Here is a 24,683-nt window from a genome sequence, read left to right as displayed (position 1 = left end):
TACCAAGTTTCAAGATAGAATAATGTCAACGTCTTCTTTATTATTATTCGAATATTGATAGAACATGTTGTATATGATTGTGAATCCAACATGTCATTCTATAGATGTAGAGTCACTTGAAATTACGCCTGCAGACTGTAATGTCTTATGTCAAAAATTCTAAAATAACTTTAAGTCCTTAATTCTGAACCATATTTGCACCCTGTGATTGCAGGAATACGCTAATTACATTCGTAAAAACACTTTAATGTTTTTATCAAACAAAAAAGGGATAAATATGTACAAAGTATATGTCAGACAAATTATGCATTAATTGAATAGGTTAATTTAATTGTTTTTTGTTTTTTTATATTTGCGTAATACATGAAGGTTGTTCACCCCTGTTGCCTAGCAATCATTATGTAAACATCCCGGATTCATTTAATATCTTGCGAAACAAGATAAATGTTGACCGTTGCGTTTCAAAAACAAAATCAAGAAAGAAAAAGTATAAGAATAAACAATGTAAATATATTTAAAAAGTACTTTACAAATAACTGATTACGCACAATGTTCTATTCTCTATACCTTTGCAATCTCATGGTGTGTAAACCTTTAATATTTTAAACTTCGACTATTTCCCTTACTATATTTTTCGTCATAACCTTCTTCTTTTCATTGATTCTTTCTTTATTCTTTTTCTTTCGTTTTTATCCTTTCTCTTGTTATTCTTCTATCAATATTTTCCTTCTAAATCTCAATCATCCTAGTCTTATCTCTTTCTCCTTCTTTCTTCCCCCCCCCCTTCCTCAGATATTCGATTCAATCTTTTTTCTTGTTTCTCCTTTTCTTTGTTATTCTGTCCCAAATATTTTTTGCTTTTTCCTCCTAACCCAATTGACATTCTTTTCCTTATTCTCTCCTATCCACTTTCCCCTTGTTATTATTCATCTTCTCTCTTTCTTCCTCTTCCTCTCCCCCTTGTCATTCTTCATCTTCTCGCTTTCTCCTTCTTTTCCTTGTCTTTCTATATCTTCTCTCTTTTTCCTCTTCCCCTTGTCAATCTTAATCTTCTCTCTTTCTCCTTCTTTTCCTTGTCATTATTTATCTTCTCTCTTTCTTCCTATTCCCCTTGTCGTTCTTTATCTTCCCCTTGTCATTCTTCATCTTCTTCTTGTCATTCTTTGTCTTCTTTCTTTCTCGGTCTTCCACTTGTCATTTTTGTTTTCTCTCTTTCTCTCTTTTCCGCTTGTCATTCATATTAATCTCTCTTTTTTTTCTTCCATCTGTCATTCTTAATCTTCTCTCATTCTTCCTCTTCCCCTTGTCATTCTTATTCGTCTTTTTTTTCTCTTCCCTTTTTTCGTTCTTAATCTTCTCTCTTTCTTCCTCTTCCCCTTGTCATTCTTAATCTTCTCTTCTTCGCCCTCTTCCCCTTGTCATTCTTCATCTTCTCTCTTTCCCCCTCTTCCCCTTGTCTTTCTTCCTCTTCTCTCATCTCTCCTTATTCACTTTCCCCTTGTTATTCTTCATCTTCTCTCTTTCCTCCTCTTCCACTTGTCATTCTTCTTCTTCTTACATACTTCCTCTTCCCCTTGTCATTCTTAATCTTCTCTCTTTCTTCCTCTTCCCCTTGTCATTCTTAATCTTCTCTCTTTCTTCCTCTTCCCCTTGTCATCCTTAATCATCTCACTTTCTCCTCATTCCCTTGTCATTCTTGAATATAAAGATCTGAAGCTTAAAGCCCCAGCAACCACAAGTTTAGGAAAAGACACAATCAATTCTGAACAGTCGTCTCCGAAGTCTCATTTATTGTGGGTAACCCAGTATGATAAATGTAAAATCTAGCCATGGTTCTTTCGCAATAAGTATATAAAAATTTTCTTCGAGATATTTATCTAAAGTAAGCTTGGACTGTCAGAGCAAACATTATAATTATAATGAAATCCGACATTTCTTTAGTTTCCAAATTTTCTCTACTGTGTTAAAGAAGAAGTTCGTATATGATAATGTTTAGATGTGATAGGGCGGGAATATATTTCCGTACTAAACCTTATATACTCTTCTTTACATATACTACAGGGTGGACTTTCTTTATAGGTGACACACTCAGATAGATAGATAGATAGATAGATAGATAGATAGATAGATAGATACATAGATAGATAGATAGAAAGATAGATAGATAGAACCTTTAGATTGATAAGATTCAATTGTTAATGAAGCATAACCTAAACTATAGTGAATTCGAGTAAGTGTGAACTAATATGAAAAATTACAATTTCCAAGACAAAAATGTAAAAAAAATATTTTGTGTGTTTTCTTTTCAATATTTATTCTATTATCTTTGATAATCGGCAATTTTTTCTTTATTTTTATTTTTAAAAAACCCTAAATTTAATGTTTACCTCAACCCTAAACGCAAGTATTTTGAACTGGGGTGATTAAGCTTGTTTTAGATAGAATAAGCAAAAAACTAATTCAGATATCTATAGCTGGTTGAGGTTTTGAGCCCCACCTAGAGAACGGAACACGTGCCCCCTTTGTACAAGGGTTTCTGCATAATTTTTAGCTGCAGAAGTAATCATTTTTGCTCAGGTTTGAAGGGTATCATTCTGGGCATGCTGGCAACTTTTTAGATTTAGAGTCAATTGTAGTTACGTCTATCAACCCTTTAACATATTATTAAGATATTTATTTCCCCTTGACCCTCCCTGTATTTATTGTGACTATTTATTTATTTAATGTGTTGTATGAACATCTATCAGCAGTGCAGTATTTAACAAGTGTAAAAACTATAGTTCGCAATTTACAGGGATACATATATTTCATTTTTTAAATAGAGGGAAAAGGAAAGTTTTGTTTTGATGAATGGGTGTAGACGTCGTGGGAAGGGGTAGGGTAAGGGTACGTCTCTTTGTTGAATGGGGGGGGGGTGTAGAGAAAGAATAATATGAAAGAGGGAGGGGTTGATGGTTGTCAATTGAAGCAAAAATAATTACATCAATTTAAATGTTAGAAAACAGTTTTACATGCATAGTGCTACTGTACTTCCTTATAATTTTACATATGTACAAAATGGGGAGTATGTAGTAAATTAAATTGAAGGAAGAACGGATTAAAAAGAAAACCATGGAGAAAATTTTAAATAAGAACTGTTATAAAGAATTGGAATGATATTTTAAAGATGTACAGAGAATAGAAAAAGTACAAAAAAATTATAACGTTATTTTTTACTTAAATCAATCCAATCTTGACACAAGGGAAAGGTATTTTTAACTTTTAAAATATTTTATTTTAATTAAGGGTTGTGGGCATAGTTCATGCATGCATAAAAACCGATATATCAGTAAACCTGTTTTCAGTTCGTTTTCAAAGTCTTTCTATTTTTTGTTTTATTGAAGGCTGATTAAAAGATGTATACCCCCACATTTTGTAATGCGCCGTTGTCTTATCATTGAAAAATTGACATCTGGGTGTACTCTATAAACCATAATGAATACTTGTTTTACGGGGTCTGATCTTGCTTATACATACTATTTTTTCCCTTAATCTTACCTATTGATTACCATTTGAGATGGACAGTATAAGAATAATTCTTATCAGACGCATTTGCGTTGATTTGCTAATGACTTTAGGAAAATGGAACTCTCAGACCTAATTGAGTAGTGTCCTTCTGTCCTTTCTTCTGTCAGACATATACTAAAAAGTAACAAAAAAAAGATTTTAATAGTATTCATTCGTTTTGTTATCTTACGTTTATCCTTTCCTTTCATGTTTTTGAGTTCTCTGGCTCCGTAAAAAAGTCTCTCGAATTCTCCTACTAGTCCTATTCCTATCATTAAAAGCATACTAAAAATTGATATTGTTAGCAATATGAATGTATCATTTACTCTCAGACAAATTAGAATCAATGTATCATTGATTCTAATTTGTCTGTGAGTAAATGACATTCCTTTTTAAAGAGGGGATTCAATGATAAACCCGAGGGCTTGGGGATTTTTTTGTAGATTTTTTTTGTAGATTTTCAAAGTATCTTTAAATGAAAATATCCCGGCGGGATTAAATGAAAATTGTTGCATACCAAAAAGCCAGCTTTTTATAAAGGAATGTCATTTTGTGTGGTTTGGATGCCTTAAATTCAAATAATGGACTTTTTCTTACTTTCTTGTCCTGTCCTACTGCACATTAACTTGGATCAGCCTGTGCTAATGTCATGTCCATCAGTACCCATCTCGTCTAGCACTTGACAAAGGTGCAGCACTCAGGCTAGAACACATACCCTCCATTCCACTTGCAAATAATAACTTGGAATTACCTAAAGGGAGTGTTCGCGAAAAATGAAAGGGGGTATAGGGTTAATGCGATAAAAAAGCGCTTTTGATCGCTACTAATCTTACTTCTATCTGTTACGTCTATAAGAAGAAACTTGTTAAAGACGTCTCATACCGAATAACTTAGCGCCCATACAAATTGAGAAAATTGTAACATACGACTTAGACCGTAAAAAATCTATTTAATTTCAAACAAATCATTCAGATATTACAACCTATAGTCATCGATTATCTTTCGCCACATTTGTCTATAGTTTATATTTTACGCAACAGATAGAAGTAAGATTAGTAGCGATCAAAAGCGCTTTTTTATCGCATTAAGCCTATACCCCCTTTCATTTTTCGCGAACACTCCCTTTAAAAGGAAAGACAAGACATCAGAAACTGTTCTGAATCAGTTTCACTAAGCAATTCAATAACTGGCATATGATTGATACTGTTTATAAATATAACAAAATAATTTGCAATAAGGAAGATACAAAGATTTTAAGATATGGTTTACCATTTTTACTATTTGCTTCATATAATTATGCTCAATTTCAATGTATTATGCAGAGAATAAAGCTAGAGAAAGCAGTAAAAAAATTGATAAATTAAATGAAAATCTGCAAGAATGTTAAGAGTAAAGTATGGAATAATTAAGTTCGTAAAATAAATGAACTGTTAAAGAAATTGAGTCTTTGATCGTCACAAACTTAAATTAAAAGATTTATGTCTTAAAGCGTGTAAATCTTTGATATTTAAAAAAATATTTGATCTAACAGAACTCATATTGTTTGAAACATCTAAGCGCTGAGAAAATCAGAGTTTGTGGCCAAGACTCAATGCCTTTGGTTTTTGGACTTAAATACGAATACAGAGCGCAGATGGTTTTATAAAATGATATCTAAGTAGTTTAATCTAATAATAGAATAGATTATATAATATATGGATGCTATATATTCTCACGGTACAATATCTATGGTTTATACTGGCCCCGCCCTATTCCGCGTGCAACCTGCTTTTGTTCCAACTAATTATATAGCTTTATTTATATCATGTTTCTTTATATAAATATCATGTCTCACTCTAGATATTTACCTTTTTATCTATCTATCTATCTATCTATTTATCTATTTATCTATCTATCTATCTATCTATATATCTATCTATCTATCTGAAAACATTTGAGCAATCATTCAACAAACATTGGTGGGGAGACAAAATTATAATTGAAGCAGACAAAAATGTAGGATATGTTTGCATTAATAAATCTGATTTATTTGAACAATTACTCCAAAACTAATAAACAGCAACATTTTGGGTGAACGAGTATATCGGAAGAATGGTATACAAAAATTATACTTAATTTTATTCAAGAAGCCAAGGCAGGTCTACCTAATGAACTTACAAACATAATTAAAGAAACAGAATTTTTTTGGGAAGAGAAAGTGTCCGAAATAGGGGTTTAAAGGTTTCTATCCATCTTTCTATCTATCTGTCTATCTGTCTATCTGTCTATTTATCTATCTATCTTTATTTCTTTTTTCTTTCTTTCCTCTTATTTGTTTCTTTTATATTTTCAAGATGAAAGTGGTGCACCATTCCTTAATATTTCCGTTAGACAATTGTTGAAAAAAAATAATTATCTTAATAATTAAATGGATAATTATCTAACAATCCTGGCTAAACAATCTGTATTCATCTTGATTTTTTTTTGACAGAGCCTTAAACTTTTACAGTAACGAACAGGAACAAGAAAATAACAATGACAAGAAAACCAAAAAATCAAGATAAAGAACACAAAACAAGATCAAGAAGAAAAAACAAGATTAAGAAGAAAAAAACAAGATTAAGAAGAAGAGACAATATGTAGGAGAGACAATATTAAGAAGAAGAGACAATATTACAAAGGAGAGACAAGATAAAGCAGAAGACACAAGATCAAGAAGAAGAAACAATATTAATAAGAAGAAACAAGATTAATAAGAAGAGACAAGATTAAGAAGAAGAGACAATATTAAAAGAAGAAAAAAGCATAGGAAGAAGAGACAAGATTAAAAAGAAGAAACAATATTAAGAAGAGACAATATTACAAAGAAGAGACAAGATAAAGCAGAAGACACAAGATCAAAAAGAAGAAACAAGATTTTTTTTTTGAGATCTAAATATTTATTGTCTTATTATTTAAATTGTACAACATAGTTTACACGAATAATAACGACAAATTCGTTTACATTTTTGAGAGATTTGTATAAGGATTAAATACATACATTTCGTAAATTAAAAATTTCCAATCAAGGATACTTGGATCCTGCAAAACATTTATTTTCTGCTGAGTGGTGAAGCTATGGGATCCGCCAGATCCTCTGAGGTTCGCCGCTCATTCATCTTCCAGGTTTCAGTTTAACTAGGTAAAGAGAGAACCATGAAGAAAGGAAAAAATCAAGGCTGTCGGGATTATAATTAAGCATGTTGATAAAGTTCTAATTCTGGAATTTCGAGTATCATTGGAAATCATTTAAAATTGAATTTAAACATTGAACTATTTAGGTAAGATCTTCGATTTTAGACTAATTTAATATCTTGGAAGTTTTATATCCGAGGTATCTAATTATAGAATAAAAGATAAGAAAGTCATTAAACTTAGACAACTGACATTGTATACTTTAAGTTGTAATTTTAATAGAATTTTATTTAAATAGCTTGTACATTAGTTCCGGTTCAATAGGGTTTCGACCTTTAGAATCCAAAATGATCCGTGTGCACGCCCCTGCTCTCTGTATAAAAAAGATTAAAAATTCATTGATAATGAAGGAAATCTGCCAGTCGTCTCGGGAACTTATGGAAATATATTTTTTACCGTTATTTTCCGCTGAGAGGTGCAGCTATGGGATCCGCCAGATCCTCTGTGGTTGGCCGCTCATTCATCTTCCAGGTTTCAGTTTAACTAGGTAAAGAAAAAACCATGAAGAAAGGAAGAAAGAAATCTTCTAATTCCCTTTAATATCAAGGCCCTCGGGATTTAAAATTAAACCTGTTGATAAAATTCTAATTCTAGAATTTCGAATATCATTGGAATTCAAGACTTAAGTTAAAACATTTAACTATTTAAGTAAGATCTTCAATTTTAGACTATTTTAATATCTTGGAAGTTTTATATTCGAACTATCAAATTAAAGAATAAAAGACTTAAGTTAAAACATTTAACTATTTAAGTAAGTAAGATCTTCAATTTTAGACTAATTTAATATCTTGGAAGTTTTATATTCGAACTATCAAATTAAAGAATAAAAGATAAAAAAGTCTTTAACTTAGACAACTGACATTGTATACTTTAAGTTGTATTTTTATTAGAATTATATTAAATACATGTACATTAGTTTTGGTTCAATAGGGTTTAGACCTTTACAATCCAAAATGATCCGTGTGCACGCCCCTGCTCTCTGTATAAAAAAGATTAAAAATTCATTGATGATGAAATGAATTCTGCCAGTCTTCTCGGGGACTTATGGGAGTATATTTTTTACCGTTATTTTCCGCTGCGAGGTGCAGCTATGGGATCCGCCGGATCCTCTGAGGTTCGCTGCTCATTCATCTTCCAGGTTTCAGTTTAACTAGGTAAAGAGAGAACCATGAAGAAAGGAAAAAAGAAATCTTCCATTTCCCTTTGAAATCAAGGCCGTCGGGGTTATAATTAAACATGTTAATAGAGTTCTTATTTTGGAATTTCGAATATCATTGGAATTCAAGACTTAAGTTGAAACATTTGACTATTTAAGTAAGATCTTCAATTTTAGACTAATTTTATATCTTGGGCTTTTATTAACGAGTATGCACATCGGAGTCTTTTCAATCTGGTTGAAGATTTACAGGTGTAAACGTGGTATTGAGAGATACTACGTCCAAAGGCTAGTTTAAGATTCATGTATAAGATTAAGAGAGTTTCAATTCGGAGCAAAATTTAAAAAATGGAAACTTGTTCCTCAAATTTACGATCAGACGATTTTCGATTTTAAGCACAATTTTTAAGGCTTGACATTTAGTTAATGAGAATCTAGGTTAGATACGATTCATTTAGTTAAACCTTTACAGTCCGTTGTGGACCGTGTGCGCATCCTTGGTTTCTATGTAAAAAGAAAATGTAAGATCCAGTGAGGGTGAAAGCAATCTGCAAGTTTTCCACGGAGCTTTTTTAGAAATCTTTTTTACCGTTAATTATCAGATGTGGGGTGTAGCTCCGAGATCGCCAGATCCGAGTTCCGTCTGGCTGTCAGTTGTGGCCCAGGTTTGAAACCTGGGCCACAACTAAGAAACAAGATTAATAAGAAGAAACAAGATTAATAAGAAGAGACAAGATTAAGAAGAAGAGACAATGTTAAAAGAAGAAACAAGCATAAGAAGAAGAGACAAGATTAAAAAGAAGAAACAAGATTAAGAAGAAGAGACAAGATTACGAAGAAGAGACAAGATAAAGCAGAAGACACAAGATCAAGAAGAAGAAACAAGATTAAAAAGAAGAAACAAGATTAATAAGAAGAGACAAGATTAAGAAGAAGAGACAATATTAAAAAGAAGAAACAAGATTAAGAAGAAGAGACAATATTAAAAGAAGAAACAAGATTAAGAAGAAGAGACAATATTAAAAGAAGAAACAAGCATAAGAAGACGAGACAAGATTAAAAGAAGAAACAAGATTAAGAAGAAGAGAAAAGATAACGAAGAAGAGACAAGATAAAGCAGAAGACACAAGATCAAGAAGAAGAAACAAGATTAATAAGAAGAAACAAGATTAATAAGAAGATTCAAGATTAAGAAGAAGAGACAAAATTAAGAAGAAGAGACAAGATTAAGAAGAGACAATATTAAGAAGAAGAGACAATATTAAAAAGAAGGGACAAGATAAAGAAGAAGAGACAAGATTAAGATGAAGATGAAGAGACAAGATTAAGAAGAATTGACAAGATTAAGAAAAAGAGACAAGATTAAGAAGAAGAGACAAGATAAAGAAGAAGAGACAAGATTAAGAAGAAGAGAAAAGATAAAGAAGAAGAGACAAGATTAAGAAGAAGAGACGAGCTTAAGAAGAAGAGACAAGATTAAGAAGAAGAGACGAGATTAAGAAGAAGAAACAAGATTTAGGAGAAGAGACAAGGTTAAGAAAAATAGACAAGATTAAGAAAAAAATACACTATTAAGAAGAAGAGGCAAGATTTAGAAAAAGAGACAAGATAAAGCAGAAGACACAAGATTCTGAATAAAAAACAGGATTTATAAGAAGAGACAAGATTTATAAGAAGGCACAAGATTAAGAAGAAGACAAGATAAAAAAGAAGAAACAAGATTAAGAAGAAGAACCAAGATAAAGAAGAAGAGACAAGATTAAGAAGAAGAGACAAGATTCTGAAGAAGAAACAAGATTAAGAAGAAGACAAGATAAAGAAGAAGAAACAAGATTAAGAAGAAGAAACAAGATAAAGAAGAAGAGACAAGATTAAGAAGAAGAGACAAGATTCTGAAGAAGAAACAAGATTAAGAAGAAGAAACAAGATTCTGAAGAAGAAACAAGATTCTGAAGAAGAAACAACATTCTGAAGAAGAAACAAGATTAAGAAGAAGAGACAAGATTCTGAAGAAGAAACAAGATTCTGAAGAAGAAACAAGATTAAGAAGAAGAGACAAGATTCTGAAGAAGAGACAAGATTCTGAAGAAGAAACAAGATTCTGAAGAAGAAACAAGATTCTGAAGAAGAAACAAGATTAAGAAGAAGAGACAAGATTAAGAAGAAGAGACAAGATTAAGAAGAAGAGACAAGATTAAGAAGAAGAGACAAGATTAAGAAGAAGAGACAAGATTCTGAACTAGGATCAAAAAGATTAATAACAAGAAATATGACAAGTCATAAAACAGGATTAAGGGACAATATTGAGAAAAGTAAACAAGATTAAAAACAAGATTAAAAACAAGATTAAAAACAAGATTAAAACAAGATTAAAAAACAAGATTAAAAACAAGATTAAAAACAAGATTAAAAACAAGATTAAAAACAAGATTAAAAACAAGTTACAATATTTAAACCAACCAACAGGATTAAGTTGAAAAAAAAACATAAGAACAAAATTTACAGGATCTCACACAAGAAGAACAGGAAGAATAGCAAGTAAAAATAAACAAGAAACCATAATCAAAAACAAGAAATAGAACAAAAAATTAGAATAGCATTATACTTATTCTTAAAGGAATATAATGAGAAGGGGCGGGGCTTTTCTATTAATTCTCAAGATTTGGTTAATTATTTTATGTAATTATTATTCATCTATAGAAATATAATACAAGGAGCAAAAGAATATATGAGAGGAACGGCATATATAGAGCAGTATCTTTAAAATAATCTTCATCCATTCTTCATAATTTGATATTTTCCCACTTTCTAGTTTTTTTTTCTCCATTTTTCCAACTCTAAGTCATACTTTCCCCCTCTTCGATGTGACATTCCTTTAAAAAACGGGGGGGGGGGGGCTTCTCCCTAGTTCTTGATAACGTTCTCATGGATCAAACTTTATTTTTCTGTCACACTTACATAGTTCGCATTTTTATCCTTAACTAGCCTTAGAGGGCGCTTCGCGCCCATCTTCTAAATTAGTTGTGAACATGTTCTCTTTGTGTACATCGTAAAACAAAACAAAAATAATTTGCGGATTTTCACAAAAAATTTCGCGGATTTTCAAAATTTTTAAAAATTTAATGACGATCGAATTTTGATGGAGACAAATATTTGAAATTTTGATTTTTCATAAACCTTCCCTGGGGTCCCTAGATGTCCCACAAAAAAATTGGGCCCGATCGGTTCAGCCGTTTTGACGTTTATTGGATACAAACAGACAGACAGACAAACAAACAAACAGACAAGCCAAATTTATATATAGACTAGAAATTCAAGGCGCTTCGCGCCCTTCTTTCTAACCTTAGAGGGCGCTTCGCGCCCATCTTCTAAATTAGTTGTGAACATGTTCTCTTTGTGTACATCGTAAAACAAAACAAAAATAATTCGCGGATTTTTACAAAAAATTTCGCGGATTTTCAAAATTTTTAAAAATTTAATGACGATCGAATTTTGATGGAGACAAATATTTGAAATTTTGATTTTTCATAAACCTTCCCTGGGGTCCCTAGATGTCCCACAAAAAATTTGGGCCCGATCGGTTCAGCCGTTTTGACGTTTATTGGATACAAACAAACAAACAAACAGACAGACAGATTAAAGGAGATCCTTTTTGTTGAAGGGAAAGAATGCGTGTAATGTAAAAGTAGCATAACATTTTGTTAACTTCAGTTTATTTTGAAATCTCTTTTGTTTTCAATTTTTACTCCTTTTCATGATGATATATTGATAAGAAAAAGACAGTTTTGAAATCCAAATGTCAAAAAACAAGTTTTTTTTTATTGCTGGGTGTAAATGAAAACTAGAGAAGTTACGAAGTCACAAAGTCGCTCCAGTAATGCCGAAAAAAATAATGTTTATTGGAGTGTTTATTTTTACCCCTCTCCTTATAAATTTTCAAATCTGGACACCAATGGAAAACAATTCAAGAAAAAAATCGCCTTCCGAGATTCTTAAAAGGTGAAACAGAATATCTTTATCAAATTTCTACGGAAAAGATTTCAATCGATGCTATTTATTAAATATACGGCATATTTAATGTGGGGCGCAGCGTTCAGTTATACTGTTTATTAAACAATAAAACAAACTAATTAAATAATATTAAATGTTGCAGAATCAAAACAAAAGGAATTATTTAATAGACTCCAAGATGGATATTTAAAGACAAGTACTTCGTTCTTCCACATCAGTTCTTTACTGTTCTGCATCTAGCGTACAAACCTCAAGATGCTGCTTTCTTCAGCTGCTTCCAACATATTTGTACTGCTTCTGGTCCTGGTAGCAGCAGTAGAGAGCAGTCCTCATTTCGGGCTCGGATATGGGCTTGGATATGGGCTTGGATATGGAGGCCTTTACGGTATATTTCATTATTATTTTTATTTACTAGGTTATCAAAGTTTAGGAATAAAAATGTAATTCATTTTTGTGCGCCTTTTCCCAAAAAGTATTAGTTCTATACCTTCTACATACTTAACATACGCTTAATTTACATCGTAAAATTTCTTATTACTTTCTTTATCACTGATCGAATATTTACCAAATTACCATCATAATCTTAATATTTTAAATTAATTATGAACCATTGTATAAATATAATTATAAATCATTATATTATTATTATTATTAAAATTATGCTATCATTTCCGGAGGCTATGGAGGCTATGGAGGATTATATGGAGGCTATGGACTGGGATACGGAGGTTTCGGCTATGGTGGATTTGGCTACGGCGGCTACGGACTTTTCGGAAAATAGAAATAAATGTAAATTCGGACAGGATTTGTGAAACTTAACACGGCATTTTATTCTACCAGATTTAGTCAAACTTTTCTTGTTTAAAAATCAATAAAATTAGTTTAGCATTTTTATTATGTCTATTTAATTGTACACATTAATGAGACGTCGTGCTGCATTTTTCAAAATCACACTTGCCATATTTACAAATTACATTTATTTAACTACCTCTCCTGTCCCACCCTGTCCCATGCAACATGACAGTATATACAGAGCGTCCCATATCATATTAGACTATCTCCTTTCGCTATAACGCAAAAATAAACATGTAAAACTCAAAAAACTTAGCATTTTCTGCAAGAAAATATTTATATTAGGCTTATATATTCATTTGTTCAAAATGATTTTTCTTATCAGTCCCGAAAATCGTAAAAATGTGATCTGTCTTTTTTGTGCTTTCAATATTACCGTAGATATGAAGAATTTCGTTCAGATTTCAAAAATATTTTATTGATTAAAGTAAAATCTGAACGAAATTTTTAAAATCTCCGGTAATATAGACAGCACAAAAAAGGCAGACCACATTTTGGAAATGCCAGGACTAGGTTATTCAAGAATCATACCTGTCAAAGCAAGTTGACGAATGAATGTCACAAATAAATTTAAAGTTCTAAGACAGCCAATAGTTCCACTGAACATAAAAATAGTTTGAAATTAACCAAAAATAGACAAAATGAAATTTGGCCCGTTTTTCGCACTTTTTGACCCTATGTCGTTTTACCCTTTGTCGCATTTTTGACGGTTTGTCGTTTGACCCTAGGTCGTTAAGTACCATGTCGTTTGACCCTATGGCATTTGACCCTATATCGGTGAATCACATAACCTGGCCAATTCCAACTAAATCAGACCTGAGTGGACTGCACTAGTCAGGTTAAGGCCAGCTAGGTAACCCGACCTTAACCCAACCTAACCTCACCTAACCCGCACCTAGGGGGACTGGTCATGTTCTGACTAGTTAGCTAGCCTAACGTAGCACGACCTAACCCGACCTAACTTGACCTAGAGGGATGGTCATGTTCTGAACAGTTAGGTAATCCACCGTATCCCCGACCTACTGCAACCTAATGGGACTGGTCGCGCGACGTCGCTGCAGGTTGCTTGCTAAGGATGGATTGGATAGGTGTTATATTCCTCAGAATAACAATTTTGACGCATAAGGTCGTTTTGTGCCCAGTGTTTGGCAATTTGTGAAATTCCACTGGAAAAGCCAGGTCCTTCAGTCAGACATAATTATGAAGCAAATACACTGATTTAAACAGTCGTCTTCCAACCTTATAAGTCATTCAGAGAGTTCACATAGTTCACATGTGTACACAAGAACACTTATTGTATTCAATGAACCTTTACTACAGAGAAAAATAATTTGAGATAAGAACTCAGTAAATATAATTTAGATGATAGATATCACAATGGTGAACAAATGAAATCAATTGTGAATTAACTGTGATTAAACTGTAAATATTAAATAGTTATTTTCAAATATATGCATGTCGATTATCTAATTAAAAAATAAATTGATTTTTAGAAAAATGATTATCTTTGGAGGATTTATGGGAATCTTGTCTATTCTACTATTTTACTGGTTTAAGGAAAATCATGATAGGACTGAAATTTCTAGTGTAGATGCAGGGGTGGCTTATGACATTTTCCAGGGGGTGGAAATAGAAACTTATCCCCCCCTTGCTAAAAATCCCCCCCCCCCACCTGTAAATTTTTACAGTGAATTTGGTATTTTTTTTTGTCAAAACCTTGAGCAGTTGGAAGGTGTCTAGAAGGTGTCTGCTCTGTTTTCCTGCGCTCATATTTTTTCAGTGGGGGAATTTTTTTGAAAAGAAAAATTGATATGAAACCATTTAGCAGCGGTCTAAATCTACATTTACATTTACATCTTATTATTATAGTTTTGTAAAATTTTGTTTTCTCCATCTTTAGATATGTTTGTATATTTTTATTTTCAACTATATGATATGAATTAAAGATGTTTACAACTTATATTCCTGACATTAAACTATATGATTTGAATTAAAGATGTTTACAACTTATATCCCTGACATTAAACTATATGATCTGAATTAAAGATGTTTATATTCCTGACATTAAACTATATGATTTTAATCAAAGATGTTTATATTCCTGACATTAAACTATATGATTTGAATTAAAGATGTTTACAACTTATATTCCTGACATTAAACTATATGATCTGAATTAAAGATATTTATATTCCTGACATTAAACTATATGATCTGAATTAAAGATGTTTACAACTTATATTCCTGACATTAAACTAAGCCAACTGGACCCTCAGATTCAAGACTGGTTTAATAAAGTAAGTTATAAACAAATATGATAAAAAAATAAAAAAGAAGTCAAATTTCAATTTGAAATAATAACACAAATATATTATTTCAACTTTATATCATTAAAGGGGCTGTTGATGTAATTTCAAGTGACATTCCATGTACAGAGTGACATGCCCGATTTCCAACTGTACTCTTAGAACCTTTGCTTGAGCAAAAATGATTTTAATATAAAAACGACGAGTTTTAGAGGGAGGGGGGGTATTTGAAAATATATGTCTTTTTAAGATAAAAATGATTTTTTTTATCGAACAATAAACTTTAATATAATCTGGGTGAGAAAATCCACTTTAAAAAAACCTGTTAAAAACTTTCCCTGGGATGCTTAGAGGAGATGAAAATTTCTGTATAATACCACCCAGTACCCAGCAGTACCCAGTAGTACCCAGCAGTACCCAGCAGTACCCAGCAGTAATCAGCAGTACCCAGTAGTACCCAGCAGTAACCAGCAGTACCATGCAGTACCCAGTAGTACCCAGCAGTACCCAGCAGTACCCAGCAGTAATCAGCAGTACCCAGTAGTACCCAGTAGTACCCAGTAGTACCCAGCAGTACCCAGTAGTACCCATGGTAGTACCCAGTAGTACCCAGTAGTACCCAGTAGTAACCAGTAGTACCCATTAGTACCCAGCAGTACCCTGTAGTACCCAGTAGTACCCAGTAGTAACCAGTAGTACCCAGCAGTACCCAGCAGTAACCAGCAGTACCCAGTAGTACCCAGCAGTAACCAGCAGTACCATGCAGTACCATGCAGTACCTTGCAGTCTCCCCACAGTACCCCAAAGTGCCCAATATTACCCAGCAGTACCCTGCAGTGCAGATATGGAGATTAAAAATTGGCGTGGTTGCCATCCCTCCCTCCATTAAGCGATCAGTTGATTAGTATTAAACCAGTTTTTTCATGCATGAAAATAATGCAAGACTTTAAAGAAATTATATTTAGAAGTGCTTATGACTCTACTTATATATTTTCATTAAAAATAAAATTCTGTTTGGTTTGGCAACTATTTTATGCAGAATCTTTCCTACTTTCTGAAAGGTTTTACATCGGTATGTTTAAGGATATCTACTCGATATAAAGGAAAAATTATCAATAATAATTTTGACTTGAACTCTTAACTAAGTGAATTCAGAAAAAACATGTCGGTTTAAGAAAGCTTAAAAAAATATACGCACCATCCAGAACAAACAAGTTTTATCAAAAATTTAACTTTTTTAGGCTTACATGGGACGTTTTAAAAAAAATGCAAAAAATATTTCTGACACCCCTATAATATATAATTCACCAAAACCATACTGCCAATCCTTCAATTTTCATCTTTCTAAACATCATAGGGAGAGTTTTAACGCCTTCTTTAAACTAAATAAGGTTATCCATTTATAGATAAAGATAGATTGCTCATAAGACGACATTTCTCAACTTAACAGAAATAAATAAACACAAGCCTTTGACAGATATTCCAAAATTATAGATTTTATCTATTTATTTATCTATGTTGCCATTTCTCTAAAACATTATTAGAAAATGCCGTGTTTAGATTTTCTTGTTTATTGGGACACCTTTCGGGAGGTCGCGTCGCGTCTGTAACGATTATTTTGAAGACCATTTTATACTAAGGAATTGAGTCTATGCCACAAACTCTGATTTTCTAATCTAAATTATCTTTGCAACACAATGTCGTAGACCTTGATATTTAAACTATGAATTCTGTTACTTTAAATTATCTAAGTATAAAATATCAAAGGTGTACACCATCAGGTTTCAAAGATATAGGGATAGGAAAATTTAAGTTTGTGCCAATGACTTAATTCCTTTAGGGGAGGTTAGTGGATGTTTTGGGACATACAATGTTTGTAATTGATCAGGTAAGAACTATATAAAACCTTTCTGGGACAAGTTTTAGGAAATCAAAAATGATAAAGGACTTGTGTACCTTTTTTATAATTATTTTTTTATTGTGTATTCAGTAATGAAGATTTAGAAAACGTTAAATTTATTTAAATTTGTCTATTTAGAATCCAAGTATGACAGAGACAATAATACTCATTCATGGGTTTCCAACTTCTAGCTTTGATTACAAGAAATCTATCGATCTACTTTCCAAAGATTACAGGTTAAAAATAAGTTATGATTACAAGAAAATCTTTTATTTTAAGATGACAGGTAAATAAACAGCGTGGTTACGTGTGATTATAAAACTTCTAAAACAGGGTGGTTACATTTGATCATCTGGGATTTGGATTTTCGGATAAGCCTCAAGAAAACTACACTTATTCATTAGGAGAGAAATCATTTTTTAAACAAATCCAAAAATTTTATTTTAAATAAAAACAAATTACTTGAAAGATTTTACTTTCATCGTTTTTTTTCTTTTTGAATAAACAATATAATAATAATCTCAGTGGATCAAGCAGAGCAAGCTCTTAATCTTTGGAGAATTTTAGGTAAAATATAAACAAACTTGTTCGAGAAATATTGAAAATTATTTTTCAGATATTTACTTAATTTGGAAATATATTTCCCTATTATTAGAAATATTCTAGGGATAAAATCTGCGAACATAGTATCCCATGATATGGGAGACTCTATCCTTACAGAAATATTGTCCAGGTAAAATCAGCTGAATCCCAAATGACAAGACCCCATTTTGATTTAAAAATAATGCATTACGTATGAAGGCCCATGATCTAAGATGACTGAGATATCCTTTTTGTTCTAGTGAAAATTTAGGGTATTTTATTCGCAGAAACGCTTGTAATTTTTACGCATGCATGCTTGTTTAGAATTCTATAGAATATTTTAATCCTTTCTCAAGGAATTACAGAAAATAAACATAAAACCAAAAATGTCATTCAATTTTTCACAATAACCGTTATTTACAATGTGTAGGTATGAGAGAGGTGTTCTCCCAGATTATTTCAATAATTTCTTTAAGAAAATAATCTTCACCAACGGAGGAATGAAATATGATTTTATAAACTTCAGACTTTCTCAGGTTAGAACTTTCTTATTCAACTAAAAGGTAGCACATTAAACTTTTATTTTGAGTTTTTTCCTAGATTGACAAAAATAATAATTTTAAAATTCAAATAGTATGAGACTTGAAACTCAAAACCTATTAAACACGTTAAAATAAAAATGGTTACGATTCTGAAAAAGAGCGAAAAACGTATAGTTAATGTACAGTTTTAAACCAGCATTCAGCAGACAAACTTTAGTTTAAGAAAAATTATTCTTCAGAATTTGTAAAAAGTCGTCTTGAAAATTTCATTGTTGGGGATAACCATGCTTAATAAAACTGCTATGAACATTTTTGCTTCATTGGTCCGGATCCGCAAATATATCCACAGATCCGGATCCAACACAAAATCCTCAGTTGTTTACAAATGAGCAATTATTAAAACCTCATAAGATCTAACAGGTCTCAGCAAAAAACTAAGTAAAAGTAAAAAAAAATCATTAATTCTTAAGAAAATGTTCATGACCTGGATCCGGATCCCAGTTTGCAGAGCAGATCCAGGATCCGGATCCGAGTTTGCAGAGCAGATCCAGGATCCGGATCCGAGTTTACAGAGCAGATCCAGGATCCGGATTTGAGTTTACAGAGCAGATCCACGATCCGGATCCGAGTTTACAGAGCAGATCCAAGATCCGGATCCGAGTTTACAGAGCAGATCCAGGATCCGGATCCGCATTAAAATAAAATGGATCCTATAACACTGCAGTCAATAACAATATTTGTGTTATTTCAGAGTTTACTGATGTCTCCTGTTGGTCCTTACTTAACTAAACTCAACAAAATAAATGTAAGTTTTTACACTTGTATCACACCGACCTTTTTGTTTTAATAAAATTTAAAAAAAACATTAACAAACAAAATAACAAAAAAATTGACAAAATATAAAGAATTAAAAAAATCTTTAGAAAATTAATTTAAGACGACATGTATATAATAGGAATTGGCGGGATTGATGGATCTTTTGTCAACACAACAACTGAAAACAATATGGAGTCCCGTATATTTAGGTATGTAAATTCATTGCACAATGCCCAATGGACATCAACAGTAGCTTAAATTTGCAAATAAATTTTTTCTTTTCTTTTCTTTAATACTTCTATGTGTAAAGATTCAACAATTAATTTTTACTTTTCAAGATTTTACACTATTTGTTTTTTAAACAGCAAAGCTGAAAAACAGTTTTAAATCTGAATGAATGATTTATTCTTAAAGATCAAATTTTTAATATGTAGATGAGAATGAAATGGAGATCGATATAAAACAAATTCAGGAGAAAATTAATTATTTTATTTTGAGATTTAAGCTTAGATAAAACTTCTTTCAAGTATTAGAGTTGAGGTCAGTTTTAAAAATAATTATTTTTTTATAGATGATAAACAGGAACGGATATATGTATAACAAACATAAAAACTTAGGATATCATGTTAAAAGAGTTGGTAAAGAACGATTGGTTTTGATTAGGAATCGTTTTGTCAGAGTCGACGTTTAAAGTTTTTAATAAAAGAAAAATACATAATGGTTTAGTATTGTGTCAAGATTGTACAACATTATTTTAACAGAATTGCAAGATTTACCAGTATTCCCTTTATTTGCTTCTTGTACCAAACCACTTGAAAAATGAAAGGCTGAAAGTTAATTACTTTAGCTCTCGATCGCAACCCATGAAAGTTATATCAGATGTTCCTATCTCGAGAAACTGATTTACAACTTTGTCAAATTCATACGAAAATTAATATATATTCAATTTTGTATAAAAGTAGTGGGTTTAAATAGATCAAATTCAGCAAATAAGCAACCAATCTGAAAACGATGATATCCCAGAGAAAGCTAATTGTAACTTAGGTTTACTCCAATTCTAATTTTATATTTGTTATTTCTATTTTTTATAGATTTAATTCATAATATTAATTATACGTCCTTATTGCTTGACCAGAAATTCCACCAATGGCAGTGCAGTAAAGTGGTCACGTGATATAGGCGGAGACACCTGACCAGTATACTGCTCTGCCATTGGTGATAGTTCTGGTCACGTGATTTAAGTTTAAGATTTTCTAAATTTTACATATATGAACTTTCGTATAATTTTAACACAGTTTTATATAAATTTCTCGAGACAGGAACATCAGATAAAACTTTCATGGGTCGCGATCAAGAGCTAAAGTGATTAGCTTTCAGCCTATACCCCCTTTCATTTTTCCTTTACAGTCCCTTTGTGAACTCCTCAAATTGGACATTTACATTGTATTGCAAAGTTTTAGAGCAAACAAAGTATTGTTTTTTTTTGCTTAAGTTGAATAGCCTGAAAGTCAAAAAACATGAAAAGATTAAAAAACAATAAAATAGTGTGCCTAGTGCCTACACTAGTTAAAACAAATTACTGGCACTGCTCCATATTTTATATCTTTCTGGTAATAACGCTTAACTTTTTATTCCTGATCTAACTGCAAACCTTTTGCAAATCTTGAACTAAACTCAATATAAAATATCGTGGGCGGAATTACAATTAAAAATTAAAAAAATTATTTTGGGTCTAATTTTTTTCCAATTCTGAAAACTGAATTAACAGCCATAACTCTTCTCTGCACCTGTCATGACCACAAAAAATTGGGCCTCGTTGGTTTTGACGTTTATTGGATATTTTAAACATAAAAGCCAAATATATGCATGTTTACATTATCCATCTAAGATACAAGAACGGAAATGCTTTAACACATCTTACAATCTCATATCTTCGGGACAGGTAGAAAATGTTTTTTATCTTAATCTCTTGGATTATTGGATACTTTCTTGATGATCAAAAAAGATTATAAATTGTATATTTTTGCTTTCGGGTGTGCGTTTTAAACTTTTTACATAGTTTTCAACTGAGTTTTGCATATTTTTTTCCACTAAAAACAAAATCATTTTAATACAATACAGCCCAAATTCTGAACCGATCGACTTTTTCCGCATTAAAATTATCAATGAAATATTTCCGATCTAATGATACAGACAAAAATATTATTTCATTATTTGTAGTACTTCTTATGCACGTTAAAAGTTTGGAAAATTTTTTGATAATTACAAATTGTTCTGAGTAATTGATGCCGAGTCTCTGTGTTCAACCTTTTTTCGATTTTAGAGACTATTTCCGATCTAAACATGTGCAAAAAAAACCTTGTAAATGTAAAACAAGTTTGTTCTATGGAAACATTGAAAGATTTCCAAAAATTTAATTATGAATATAGTTTGCTACAAACATACAAGGATAAACATATATTAAGTACCCCCTCCCCCCTTAACAAAAATCTGTTGAGTATTGATGCTCAGAATTAGCTATAGAAACGCATCAAAGGGTTTTCAAAACTTTAAACGTCAAACATATAACATGCTTAAACATATTTTTTTTTCACATTTTTTGCCATAAAATATTGTGTCTTTTAATCAAAAATTTTTTTTGTAAAAAAACGTTTCTTTTCTATATATGTTTTTGTCTGCAGCAAAATTACATTAAACAGTAAATTATTTTCATTGAGAACTACATTTTTATTTGTCAGATCAAGGTTTGAGTCTAGATGGATGACAAGCTTGGAGAGAATACAGATACCAATTCTTCTACTCTGGGGAGATAGTGACGCTGGTAATTAAGGACAAATAATATATATTGATATTTTCATTAATATTTGGATCGAGGCCGTTATTTGGCATTTTTAAAAATCAAATCGAACTTGAGTATTGGATTACATTAAAAAAAAAATGGAAATATTATTTCAAAATCACTATTTTATGAAATGCTTGCTTGTATTTGATGAATTAAAATCTTTAAAAATTCTTTTTATCTCCGACAATGTTCAACACACAAATATAGCTAACGACATCTAAGAAAATACCATACACACATCATCACATGCAAATACTTGTTTATTTAGTGTCTCCTCTCAGTATTCCACGTGCAGTTTCAAGACATATTCAGGTTTTTAGTTTGTATCATACTTCATAATATGATATTTTTTTTACATTTTTGGAAATTGTTTTCTTTCTTCTTAAAAAGGTCTGTAAGCTTAATTTCAAATTACCTTCCATTTAAAGAATGGCAAGTCCGATTCCCAATGGTAACATTAAAATTAGAAAGAATGAATTAGAAATCAATGTTAACAATTTTAAAATATTTTCATATGTAGTTTCTCTGCAAAAGTGACTTGCGAATTTCTACTGCTGGAAAACCTTGGAGATATGATCATAATAAAACATGAAAAAGTAAATTAGCTTCCCACATATTAATCAGATAAAGGTATCAAGGATACTGATGTGAATCGGACATAATAAACGGTCACTTGAAATTATGCCTACAGTCCCTTTAAGCTAAGTTTTTAACTGTAAAATAAGCTTTAATGATTTTTATTATTGAACAAAACAAATATATACTTTTTGTATAACTATATTTCTCTTTTTGAGTATGTGATAAATTCTTATATTTCTAATTGTAGCCCGAGTTCGTGAAAATGGAAACCATGAAGGGTGCTGGACATTTTATTATGCTGGAAGAACCGATGAAGTGGACTAGACACATTCTTCAATTTATAAGACTTTAAATTTAAAAATTAAACCACATTGTTATAGATTCTTATTTGCAGTTGGATTCTTATTATGTTTCAAATACAGAGCTGAGATTTCAAAAGCTTAAACCCGAGTAAACCCCGCACACTGCTGAAAATGGACCTTCAGGTTTCAAGTCATAAACTTTTTCTTTGGATTTTGTTTATATGCAAAGCTATTGAGCTTTATTATCAATTTTCAGAAAATGCCACCAAGGGAATTTTGAGCAAATAAATTTTTATGAAATTGTAGAAATCAATCACAGGTCTTAAATTAAAAATATCACAAAAAACACAGAATGATCTTGATTAATCTTTGAACCTACAGTTACGATTTAGTTTAGACTTAAAAATGCACTTGACTTTTCTTTAAAATGGATTTAATTAAAATTCCCTAGGTGGCATTTTCTGAAAATTTAGATTATAACTCTGAAGCCTGCATATTAATATATTCTGAAGAAAAAATAGATGTTTTGACTTGAAACCTGATGGTTCATTTAAAGCAGTGTGCCCGGTCTATTGAAAGACTAAAACCCAAGTCAGGATTGGTTCTAATATCACCAATGCGAGACTGCTTAGATAGATTTCTCTCTTCAGCAGACAGAACAGCTGTGACAACGAGATGTAAATTCCGAATTTCAAACTTAACGTAGTTACATTATTTTCATGTGTTTATTTCATACCTTGACACTGCAAACAGTTTCCAAGATTTGAAATATACAGATGTTATAGTTTTCCGAAATTTACGACCATCAGCTTTTGAAGACCAGAGCCTCAAAGAGCGAAAACCCCAAGGCGGTTAGGTTTTACTAAATCTAAGGCCATTCAAAACCCTAGCTTTCCTTGGGTAGACGCTAAGACCGGGTAAAGTTCTCAGCTTGGATAGGATGACTAAGTTGTGTTTCATCCCTTGCAAATTTATCTAGTGTTTCAAAAAATCTTGTTTATTTCTTTGTGAGTAAGTTAGTCCCTATATATTTAGTGGGACCCATAACACACTGGAATAGAGAAATAACGTTATGCTATTAAAATCAAATCAAATCATTCTTTTTGGGACGTCCTACACCCACACCCCAAAATTGAAGTGACTATATACTAAATCAATTATGAAGTGAGGTCTTACGAGTTGTATTTTTGCTAATTTCAATAGAGTCTACAAAAAGATTTTTAATCGACATTATTTATGCCGTTAACATTAACGAAAAACGCGCAAATCAACAATCTACAACGGACGTTATTGCCAGACCGCTAATCACAGATTCTAGTTATAAAGCAAATACCATTAATACTAGTAGATTGAAAATACAATACAATAAAATGGATCTGTGTAAACTGCAAAATTGTCTATTTTTTTCATTCAACTTTTTAAAAGCAGAATTTGAGTCTGATATCCGTCATCCTATTAAAAGAGTTTTATAGGCATCACTAAACAATACATTGATTTGTTTATACCTCTTTAACCCAAAAAATGTTTGTTTTATTACTGTATTTAAAAATGTTTTTTTTACTATTGTATTTAAAAATGTTTGTTTTATTATTGTATTTAAAAATGTTTGCTTTATTATTGTGTTTAAAAAGTATCTTTTCCAATGTCCAGTACAGTTATTTTGGTTTACATAACAGCCACTTATCATATAAGGGGGCGTGTATATGGATATTGATAAAAAATATTAATATTCAATTTTCAATATATTTCTGCAACCACAAAAGTGAAGATTGTAACTGAACAAAAATTGTTAATCCAATTACTCTAACGGTTTTTTATCAGATGTAAGATGAAAAAAAACCTCCGGAGATGGAATTTAAAGAATTTAAGCCGCGGTTTAAATCCGCCAAAACCCGGTTTAAATTAAGTGCCGGCTTAAATCTTGAAACATTTGATACAATTTTAAGTGGAACCAACCATTTTTAAACTGCGGCTTAAATTTAAACCGCCGCTCAAATTCTTTAAATTCGGCCACCGGAACTTTAAACCAATCCTGA

At 31.5% G+C, this 24,683-nt stretch overlaps 2 protein-coding genes and 1 long non-coding RNA gene across 3 annotated transcripts; 2 read left to right on the top strand and 1 right to left on the bottom strand.

The window, feature by feature from the left end:
- Window positions 1-6,622: 6,622 nt before the first annotated feature.
- Window positions 6,623-8,651, bottom strand: LOC111706500 (uncharacterized). The gene is made up of 3 exons (XR_002766246.1): window positions 7,823-8,651; window positions 7,156-7,242; window positions 6,623-6,702 (listed from the first exon to the last, which is right to left on the bottom strand). It is a non-coding gene; the product is annotated as an uncharacterized LOC111706500 (long non-coding RNA).
- A 3,472-nt stretch (window positions 8,652-12,123) lies between these two features.
- On the top strand, window positions 12,124-12,820 carry LOC111706499 (neuropeptide-like protein 31). The gene is made up of 2 exons (XM_023479389.1): window positions 12,124-12,311; window positions 12,604-12,820. Exons 1-2 carry the CDS (start codon window positions 12,182-12,184, stop codon window positions 12,705-12,707), a joined length of 234 nt encoding a protein of 77 aa, XP_023335157.1. The 5' UTR covers window positions 12,124-12,181; the 3' UTR covers window positions 12,708-12,820.
- Window positions 12,821-14,250: 1,430 nt separating this feature from the next.
- Window positions 14,251-24,409, top strand: LOC111706505 (putative hydrolase LipZ). Its single transcript, XM_023479393.1, has 16 exons — window positions 14,251-14,335; window positions 15,004-15,075; window positions 16,925-16,972; window positions 17,123-17,220; window positions 17,318-17,388; window positions 17,510-17,551; window positions 17,651-17,717; window positions 17,997-18,102; window positions 18,860-18,913; window positions 19,064-19,133; window positions 19,359-19,396; window positions 19,496-19,506; window positions 20,813-20,866; window positions 21,663-21,745; window positions 22,035-22,078; window positions 22,593-24,409. The coding sequence occupies exons 1-16, from the start codon at window positions 14,276-14,278 to the stop codon at window positions 22,695-22,697; spliced, it is 1,023 nt and encodes a 340-aa protein (XP_023335161.1). The 5' UTR covers window positions 14,251-14,275; the 3' UTR covers window positions 22,698-24,409.
- The last annotated feature ends 274 nt before the right edge of the window (window positions 24,410-24,683 follow it).

The sequence above is a fragment of the Eurytemora carolleeae genome, unplaced genomic scaffold (assembly GCF_000591075.1).
Source record: "Eurytemora carolleeae unplaced genomic scaffold, Eaff_2.0 scaffold609, whole genome shotgun sequence".
Lineage (NCBI taxonomy): Eukaryota > Metazoa > Arthropoda > Copepoda > Calanoida > Temoridae > Eurytemora > Eurytemora carolleeae.
The sequence above is the reverse complement of the archived record's forward strand: the minus strand, read 5'-3'. Positions and strand labels throughout refer to the sequence as shown.